Below are 10,370 nucleotides of genomic sequence, written 5' to 3'. Positions count from 1 at the left end.
ATGGTCTGCAAAGCATTGTGATGTAATTTCATTGCAGCGATAGCTACAGTGTAGATATCGCTTGATCTCATCAAAGCTATATCTCCTGTGGGAGCCAGTTTTGGATGATGAATTGAAAGTTATTATACTGTCCTTCATCGACAGTTTTTTTTATTTTTTATAGATGTTGTATAAATTGTTCAAATCACACTGTGGCTGAAATATTGCCGATGTGAATTAAAATTAAATTCATTCGTTCACTCATTGCTGGTCATGGCATTCTATGGATGCTGTACAGGTTGAGGTGTCTTTTAACGATCCACCGCCAAATCGGTCATCAGGTCTCAGGTTGACATTGGCTTGACGTTCATTTCGAAGCCGCCAGACGCGACCACGCCTCTCAAGGAAGTGAAACGTTAATCGGGACTCGTCTTAAAACATTACACCCTAGTTTCGTCGTTGTTTACACCATTGACGTATGTTGACAGTATGATGATTTGTAAGGGTGGCACCTGGCCGTCGAGCATTAATATTGAGGTGATGGCATGTAGACGATGTCTAACCGTCTGACCCGTAACTCAGTAAGTTTGCAGTAATTTGATTTCGCCGTTTGATCTCGATTTCATAGAGCCTGGTTTCGGATCAGTTGATCCTGTACTCTTGTCGTTGAACTGGGACGCCCTGAATGGGGTCGATCGTCAACCTTTTTGGTTTGTTGTTAGTGTGTTGATAGTCTATACTGTATGTGTATTGTCGGCTAATCACATGTACAGACTGCGAAATATTGAACATACTGGCCAGTGCCGGCTGATTTCTGTCAGTTTCCGGCATGCCTATAGTCCAAAGATGCTCAGCTCGTTGCAGATGCCGCATCACTGGTTCATACACAAACAGTGAATGAAATAAAATAATTCACAGCTGTAGGATTTAACAGAATCAATTAGTTTTATAATAATGGTCCACAGAGATTAACCTACCTTCCTTGAAAGTGTCAATATCAGGAATGACAACCTGCGCTCGTGTGTGGTGCGCACAGGTAAAGCCATTTTTAGTAAATTATTTGCACCTAATATAGTTGATATATTTAATTAAATATCATAGATACAAATCTGAATTTTTCGAGCTCGATATCCACATGTTGTCGTTGTACAAAGGTATTGAAAACTATTCATTGTCATGTCACATAAGGCCACAAGGTTGCGCTTAACTCAATATCTCGTGTGACCGCCCCGGGCAGCAATTCCGATTCTGCATCTCCTGGCACTGAGAGGATAAGTGTACGAATTCCGTCCTGCGGAATTCTGCGCTATTCTGCTTGTAACGCGTTGGCCAGTTGTGGAAGTGTCTGCGGCGTGTTCTGGCGTTGACGTACACGTCGATCGAATTCATCCCAGGGTGTTCAATAGGGTTGTTATCTGGAGATCTTGACGGCCAGAGCAAAACGTTGATGTTGGCATTATGAAGGTAGTCTACCGTGACACGAGTTGTGTGCAATGGAGCGTTGTCCTGTTGAAACGGCTCCCTCTGGCGGTCAATGATTGGAAGAAGGTCAGGTTGAAGAATTTGATTCCTGCAGCGATTTGCTGTCAAATTTCCCTGAACCACAACGAAGTCAAATCCCGTGGTGTAGGATATGGCCCCCCAAACCATGACACTACCGCCACAGAATTTATCAAATTCATGTACACAATGTGGTTCAAAACACACATTTCGACGACGATTTGTCTTCCATTTCGCTGGTGTAGAAGAAATCGTGATTCATCGCTAAACGTCACTCGTCTCAAATTTCTCCAATTCTAAGGCTGTAACGCAGGCGTCGCTGTCGATGGATCTGTTGCAAAACAGAGACGATAACTGTCTTCTGGGTCAGATGCCCGCCTCGCGAAGATGGTTCCTGACAGTCGGGTCTGATATCCTCTTCAAACCAGGGATGCGTCCCGCAGTCTCCGTAGCTATGGCTTTGCGATGACGAAGGTGGAACAGTCGAATGTAGCGATCCTGTGCAGGGGTGGTAACTCTTTGTCGGCTGGTTCTCGGACGGTCTGCATCGGAATTGAACTGTGTGTATCGGTCACAAAGGCGGCAAATGTTGCTGTGGTGGGTGTTGTGAAGTGGCGTGCAAAAGAAAACTGCGATTCTCCACTTTGGTATCCATGACATGGCGATGACAAATTATTGGTTTATGCATGCCTTTCTATAGCCACTACCACGAGTTATGAATGCCATAACTTGCACGTGCATTTTGCTTTATTGTTTTCCTCCATGACATATTTTAACAAGTGTGAAAACGCGCCGTTTAAGACATTGCAAATCGACAATATCTGCGTTTTGATGCACCGTTTGTCGATTATTAGGCCACCAACATTTTCCAATAATATATATCCAATTAATATACCAAATCTTTTGTGTAGTCAGGTTCAATGAACTACATACCACCTGTGCGTTTTTTTATATGTATATGCATGGTATTAATATTTTTTTTTTTTTTTTTTAAATTAACAACCCACAGTTATTATTGGTTACACATTTATCAACACCATTCGGTCAGGTATCCATTATACAATTTTAGCATGGTTTATGTGAAGCATTCTAAAACTAAAAGAAATCTCTCTGAAACACTGTAACACCCATGTGATTCCGGGTTAGAATTTGTCCCCAACAACGCATGTGGGTCCCAAGAGGCGACCAAATCTATCGGTGACATACACTAATAGAGTGGAACGTTGCTCACCATATCAAACAATGTGGATAAAATGTACACAATGGATCAAATGCTAGTGAAAATTCATTATGATTACTTGAAATAAAGGTATCGTTTAACTTGTATGATCTGATTCCTTATGCTTCAAACATGAGGTGACAAATTACCTAAGTTTTGGTCTATGTCTTCTTCGTCTTCAAATGCATCGTTGCGATAGATATCGTCAGGATCAGCATCTGGAACATTGTGTAATTTCTGACGAAATATTACTTGATACAAGGACTTCTCGAAATATTCATGCCATGAATAGTTTATTCCTTACAGATCACACGGTACTCTATCGTGTCTACAATGACATGGTATGACATACGAGGGCTGGTCAAACAGGTCTTAGTCTGACTGACTTTTAACTATGGGTCATAGCAAAGTGAACTATTCAGTGTAGTACATTGTTTACGTAGTTCATTGCAAGTGTATTTTGTCTGTTGAGGCCGTTTGTATATTAGTGACAGCCAGTTGAACGTTATAGGGGTCAAGAGTATGACTTCACATAAAAGTACTCACCATGAAATTCATGACCGCATGTCACAAGTGTTTGGGGATAAGTGCCCTAGCTATTCCACTGCAGTTACGCTTAAGAATATGCTTTGATAATGACCTAATGTCTGGACGTACATTAACATCCATCAATGAAGTTTCAATCAAGGAGATAGAAAAAAAACGGTTAATGCCTGACAGACGCATTACAATTGCTGAACTTGAGGAAGAAATAGTTTTAAAGCATAGATCCCTTGAAAGTATTTTTTATGAACATTTACAGTTGAATGTTATATCTGCTCGTTTGGTTTCAAGTATCGAAAGTTTGATCTTAAGGTAAAAAAGAACTGACATTGCCGGAAAAAATAAAGAGCTAATTGAGGAGGATTTTATCAAATTCAAAAAGAGATTAGTAACGGGTGATGAAACATGGATTTGCCATTATGATCCCGAATCAAATCGTCAGTCCCTGGAATGGCTACATTCAAATTCTCCGGCACCAAAGAAATTCAAGTCTTCATGATCAGTGAAGAAAGTTATGGCCACTGTATTCTGGGATGCAATGAGTGTGATACTTGTTGATTACTTAGACAGTCAAAAGACGATTACCGGTGCTTATTATGCTGATTTTCCTTATCGCTTGAGAGATTCTGTCAAAGAAAACCGGTAAAGAATGATGACTATTGGATATATACTATTTCATGACAATGCCTCTTCCCACACCTCTCTTTTTGCAAAGGCTGCTGTGCGACAATGCGGGTTAAAAGAGCTTTCTCATCCTCCATAGTTCGCCTGGCACTAAATAATTTCCACGTGTTTCCTTAACAGAAACAGGGTCCTTCTTGGAGTGAGTGAGTGAGTTGGGTTTAACGCCGCTTTTAACAGTATTCCAGTTATATCGCGGCGTGTCAGGTTAATATGGGAGGAAAGCCCGAAGTGATGCAGGTCTCAGACGTTTACCACTTCGGTGAAACCCACGAGCACGGGTTTGGTGCTGACAAACCTAGAAGCATAATTGGGTCGAACCGGGATTCGAACCAACAATCATAGGTTTCTGGCGTGCCCAAGGGATGCAACTCTGCACAGCGAATCGCGGCGCCTTAGACGACTGGGCCACTCGTGCCCCCGCACCTACGTGGAAAGCGCTATGACGACAGCGATGACGTCAAACCTGCCGTGGATGTTTTTGTTCAGGTTGATTTCAGAAAGCCCCTTCCTGACTGGAATTAAAAAGCCTAACTATCCATATGAGAAGAGTTTTGAAAAGCAGGGAGACTTTGTTGAAAAATTAAATTAAAAACACTTTCACAATTGATTTTTTTGTTTGTTTGGCATATAACTTTGTTGACCAGCCCTCGTATTAACAATACAAACGTATGAAATAAAGAGTGTATGTTTGGAATAAGAAGGCACTTAGTTACAACGGAAATTATTGTAATACCTGATTGTGAATTTTAAACTTACAGATACACATTTTCCTACTTACTTTAAACACGTATTGATGACAAACATAATTGTGAAATTTCTTAAGCTTACAAATAATGTTCTGAATTTGTTGTGACGGTAATTTCAACGGAGACCAGTGGTGGTTCCACGAGGAATTGAAGTAGTTGTACAATTATTATATATCCTATGCCGTAAACATAGGCCTTTACGCTGAACACGTATAACGTTTACTTTGGCTATTGGCCAGTATTGTCCGCAGCTTGGCTAATGGCTTAATTTCCGAGCTGTCACAGGTGCTGCAAGTTCCAAGACTGGAAGACACAGATTGTGCTGCTTGAGGTCTATGGACCGTGTTTTAGATAGTCAGTAATATAAGTAACTGGTGTCTAATTGGTTTTATATGTAGTTTTGGTGAACTGATTTTCTGTTTGTCTTAATAATTGTTCTCGTCAGTACATAGCTACAAAATTACAAACCCGGTATAAAATATGAACTGACTTGAGAGCTATGTTAGTTACCTGTTATTGTTGTCTCTTGAATTTGACAATAGATATTCTCAGCACCTGGAACATATATCATGCCACATTTGCTAAGTGAAAGGCAGAGTACTCACCAAAGACAAAATACTTTCTGAACTACCCAAGCCTGACATTTTGTTCTGTCTAAACAAAAATAACATCATGCAGACATCACAGACCTTCGTTATAAAACTCGAATATTGCTAATTGTTAAATGAATTAACACGCTTACTTCAAGCTCAGAATATTACTATTGTAGAAAGCTAAACATCCCTCTGAATAAACATATAACGTCAACCCCAGAGAATAATCTGCGACACAGATTATGGTGGGTGTAAAATGCAACATAACGATGGATCATACGAATGATCACCGAAAACCAGTGATCACACTAGGTGTGAGCGGAAAGGGTAAGCTTGTCCTAAAGCACCGTCCACTCCCAAAATTGGCATAGAAAAGTAAGTCTTAGTTTCTTGTCCACCTCACAAATATGTGCTTCTGGCAAGGACGACAGCCTGTAAACAATCGAGACTTGACTACACAATCCTATTATACGATAGCACGTTTACTGATTTTATTGAAGCTAAAAACATTTTGTCCAAATAAAAGTGCTGGACGTTTGAGAGATTCAAATGCATATGCTTGTCTCTACATGGATATCCACACTTAGGAAATGACTTAGTAGGGGTGTACATTTACCACTATATAGACAGTGTAACTGCTCACGAGATAGCTAAGGTGTGAACTGATGATCACTCAGTATGTCGCCAGTAGGTCAGTTTCTGTATTATACTGGTTGCCATACCTTCAATTCGTGTTCCCATGGTCTCGTAATCTGTTTGGTGGCTTGCAGGTATTGCATCTGATATGGACTCCCGTTCAGATCTAGTACAGATGCACAGTTATGAAATCAGATTCTATATTTTAGTATATATGGTTCACACGACACAGTAAATATGTTCATGTTTATCACATATTTAAGAGCCCAAAACGCAAGGCTCTTCTCCAGATCTAGTACAGATGCACAGTTATGAAATCAGATTCTATATTTTAGTATCTATGGTTCACACGACACAGTAAATATGTTCATGTTTATCAAATATATAAGAGCCCAAAGCGCAAGGCTCTTCTCCAGATCTAGTACAGATGCACAGTTATGAAATCAGATTCTATATTTTAGTATCTATGGTTCACACGACACAGTAAATATGTTCATGTTTATCACATATTTAAGAGCCCAAAACGCAAGGCTCTTCTCCAGATCTCGTACAGATGCACAGTTATGAAATCAGATTCTATATTTTAGTATCTATGGTTCACACAACACAGTAAGTATGTTCATGTTTATCACATATTTAAGAGCCCAAAACGCAAGGCTCTTCTCCAGATCTAGTACAGATGCACAGTTATGAAATCAGATTCTATATTTTAGTACCTATGGTTCACACAACACAGTAAATATGTTCATGTTTATCACATATTTAAGAGCCCAAAACGCAAGGCTCTTCTCCTTTACATTGAAGAATTATTGTGCAGTGGGTTAGTGATATAACTGTGCTACAGGCAAAGGTTACAGATAAAAAACAAAAACGCTCTTGTGGTACATAATATACAAGTCGATATTACCATTCAGGCGAGGAATATCAATTTGGTTGTTGAGATTTATTAGTTTATTATATTAACATAAAATACGTCGGTAAACGTTCCACATGATGGACAGTAATTTACTCTTGCAGTTTGGGAAAGATTATCAGATTTAGAAACAACAGATGACGAAATCTTGACAACCATCAACAGTTACGAATTGGAGTGTTTTCCTGTTCAATACTTGTACATTTTGGCTTAATGATTCCACCAAGTACATGTACATACCCAAAGACACAATAAAATATAAAGAAGGTTTCTTGAGAACCTTCGTTTTGAATTTTTTCCATAGAGGAGAAAGGTGAAAGGAGTGTAGCATATTGTTGGAATGTTCTCTTTGACGTGAATAAACCTTAGATACAAATGTATTCGTCTTTATTTTATGGTATTTGAAATATCCATAAAAAGGACATCCGTTTTGGTATTTAATCATAAGATGGTTTTCATCCCAATTATGTCTGCCTTTGCAATTTGATGATTTCTTCACCATAAATTATCTTTGTAATATTTTGTACTTTCATATTAAAACTTCATACAACTGTACGATGTGTAAAGCACAATATACAACACATTTAGTTAAAAGGACTAATTACATGAAAAATTAACCTTCCAAAGAATGGTTTTCACGATGCTGTGATGATAATATGCGAAAATTATGATTTAATCATCCCCAAACTGTAAATACATAAACGTGCTACAAACAATGAAAATATTACATACCTCTTTGATTTCTCTTTTGCTTTGTGGTTCGTTGGAAATGAAAAAAAAACACATGAATATCACAAAGCAGCTGACATTGAATGTTAGTTTTCATTCAACAGAAATTACTTGATGTGTGTATAGAATTGTATTATTATTATATATAAAGGTATATAGTTCTTGTAGTTGTGTGCATACCAAATGTTATTGATGCTGTTAACTTACCAATACGCGCACGTTGCAGTCGCCTCCTGAGGTGTATAATGATGATAAGGAGCAGGATGATGGTAAGTATGCCAACGGATCCTGTTACTATGGCAATCACTTCATTATGGCTTGTAGTGTTATCACTCATGATCAACGAGGAAGCTTGCACTGTGACAGAAGGGGTTATTAAATTGAGGTAATGTAACACTAAACACACATGTATATGTTTGAGATGATATCTATCAAAATTGTACGTGAAGAGATACGACACGCTTTGCTAACCAACAAGCAAAACAATATTCCTGAAATATATGTTCCTCAACGTTCAGGCTGAGAGCATGTCAACGAGAAAAGGATTACTTACAGACTTTGATCGTTGTTTGTACAGTAGATGTCCCCTGTTCATTCGTAGCAGAGCATGATAAGTTTCCCGCATCAGAAGAAGACACATGTTTCATAAAGGTCTGTCCATGACTGATATTGTTGTTGTGACACCACATGTACGAGGTGACAGCGGGGTTGGCGTCGTCGACGACACATTCAACTTCAACGGCATCTCCAGCCATGACACTGATGACATCTTGCCTTGGTGACAGGTGGATCTCTGGTGGGTCTTATGTTAGATACAATATTCAAGTACGTATTTTATAAGACCATGTATGTTTTAATAATTAGCACAACATCGAACATTCAAAATAAAGATCATGAAATATGTATACCCAATGATGATATATCAAATTGAACAGCTAATTACTGGTTATCTGTCCGAAATTAATACTTTTGAAGTCGCGAACCAAATTCCACTTTTGTTTAAAAGGACAGATTACCATTGATCCGATGAAAAAGTAAGTTCTAAATTCTAAATTCTAAATTCTACTAAATACTACACAGTCATTTAGTCAAAAAGTTTACATTCACTGGCACAAGCTCTGCAAATATATTACTTCAATCATTTGCATCTGTGCACAGATATCATGTCACGACATTAAGGACTGCTTTGCAATGCAATCCAATTGAATCATAATCCTAAATTAACCTCAGTGTCACCTAGCAAAACAAATTTCCCGGTTTTCGTGTCGCAGAATCCAAGATTGGTTAAACACGTGTGCTTACATTTCACATTGATAGTTGTAACTGCCCACAAAGGCATCATCATGTGTCCATTATCAGCAGTACAGACCAGTTGCCCTTGGTCAGACTTGGAGATGTTACGTTTGAGGAATGACGACGTCGATCCATCACTTGTTTGCCCGTTGTGAGACCACCAGAACGTGTAGACAGTAGGGTTGGGATCATCCACTACACAATGTACACGGAGGTCTTCACCCACACCGACGTCCAGGGTGCCATTGCCTGGTTCCAGGTGTACCATAGGAGTCACATCTGAGGATTTATGAACATTTAACATGGCTCCAAATTTGCTGCCTTGTATGTTACAGTGTCAGTCAATCCATCCTGAACATAGCGTGTACAAGACATACAGCTATGATAATCTGAGTGTCGAAATATATGTTTTATAGGGTCAAAACTGCTAATTTTATACATAAAGGAAAAAGAAAAATAGGAAGGAAAAGGAATGACATTAATAAATCAGTATCCTGTTTGCTTGACCCAGGTAAGATCATGATTCTTTTGTTATCATGATACTCCAACAATTATTAACGGGTTTCTATCTGTTCCCTCAAGAACTAAAAATGAACTTGTTCGCTCCTTAATATATGCTTTAGAATATCTTTTCCTAATCCTTCTTTGCTTTTTACTTTCATTAGTTCACATAAATGTTACTGTCTTGAAATGTATCTCACTGATACACGAGATCTCATATTAGAAAAGATAATAATACACTTACAATGACTGACGATGATTTTTATCATTACGAATGATGATCCCTGTCCATTAGTAGCAGAGCAGGACAGATTCCCGGCGTCAGACGGTGATAAATCATGCTTCATAAAGGCTTGGCCATAACTAACATTGTGGTTATGAAACCACTTGTATGAGGTGACAGAAGGGTTGGCGTCGTCCACGACACACACAGCAGTCACATCTCCACCCTGTTTGACAATGATGACCTGTTGGTTTGGCTCGACGTGTATCTTTGGTGGATCTTAGGTGAAATAAGATACAAACCAGCAATATATGTTATAAAAAGTACTTTTAATATCTTGTTTTTATAAAATTAAAGATGGCACATAAATACATGTTTGTAGCAAATAATAAGAATGCATGAAATAGGTTTTTGACATTACTTACATCTAACGTTTACAGTTGCAACTGCTCGTCCAGGTGTCATCATGTGTCCATTATCAGCGGTACAGATCAGTTCTCCTTGGTCAGACTTGGATATGTTACGTTTGAGGAATGTCGATCCATTACATGATTGACCGTTGTGAGACCACTGGAATGTGAAAACACCAGGGTTGGCGTCATCTACTACACACCGTACAGAGAGGTCTTCACCCACACCCACATCCAGGGTGTCATTGCTTGGTTCTAGATGCACAACTGGCGGGTCTGGAAATGCAACGTTTATGATTATGTCTGTCTTACTGTCATATAGTTCATTGCTAATGCCACAACATCTAATGGAAGTTGGACAGGAAATGAACTTGTCACTTCAATGTAAATTGAATACAATA

General features: G+C 38.8%; 1 protein-coding gene across 1 annotated transcript in view; it reads right to left on the bottom strand.

Annotated features, from left to right (window-relative positions):
- Positions 1-1,435: 1,435 nt before the first annotated feature.
- The window catches only part of LOC139457190 (uncharacterized), a 28,936-nt gene continuing 20,001 nt past the window's right edge, over positions 1,436-10,370 (bottom strand). Inside the window, exons 15-23 of the mRNA XM_071238609.1 lie at positions 9,985-10,245; positions 8,096-8,344; positions 7,762-7,899; positions 7,546-7,582; positions 5,987-6,066; positions 5,182-5,226; positions 2,848-2,916; positions 1,854-2,021; positions 1,436-1,485 (exon numbers count right to left, since the gene is read on the bottom strand). Of these exons, the coding sequence (XP_071094710.1) occupies positions 1,436-1,485; positions 1,854-2,021; positions 2,848-2,916; positions 5,182-5,226; positions 5,987-6,066; positions 7,546-7,582; positions 7,762-7,899; positions 8,096-8,344; positions 9,985-10,245 (1,097 nt within the window). The remainder of the gene's footprint in view (positions 1,486-1,853; positions 2,022-2,847; positions 2,917-5,181; positions 5,227-5,986; positions 6,067-7,545; positions 7,583-7,761; positions 7,900-8,095; positions 8,345-9,984; positions 10,246-10,370) is intronic.

Source organism: Haliotis cracherodii, unplaced genomic scaffold (genome assembly GCF_022045235.1).
Source record: "Haliotis cracherodii isolate W230 unplaced genomic scaffold, xgHalCrac1.p SCAF_12, whole genome shotgun sequence".
Classification (NCBI taxonomy): Eukaryota; Metazoa; Mollusca; class Gastropoda; order Lepetellida; family Haliotidae; genus Haliotis; species Haliotis cracherodii.
Note: the sequence above shows the minus strand (reverse complement) of the source record. Positions and strands in the feature narration are given on the sequence as shown.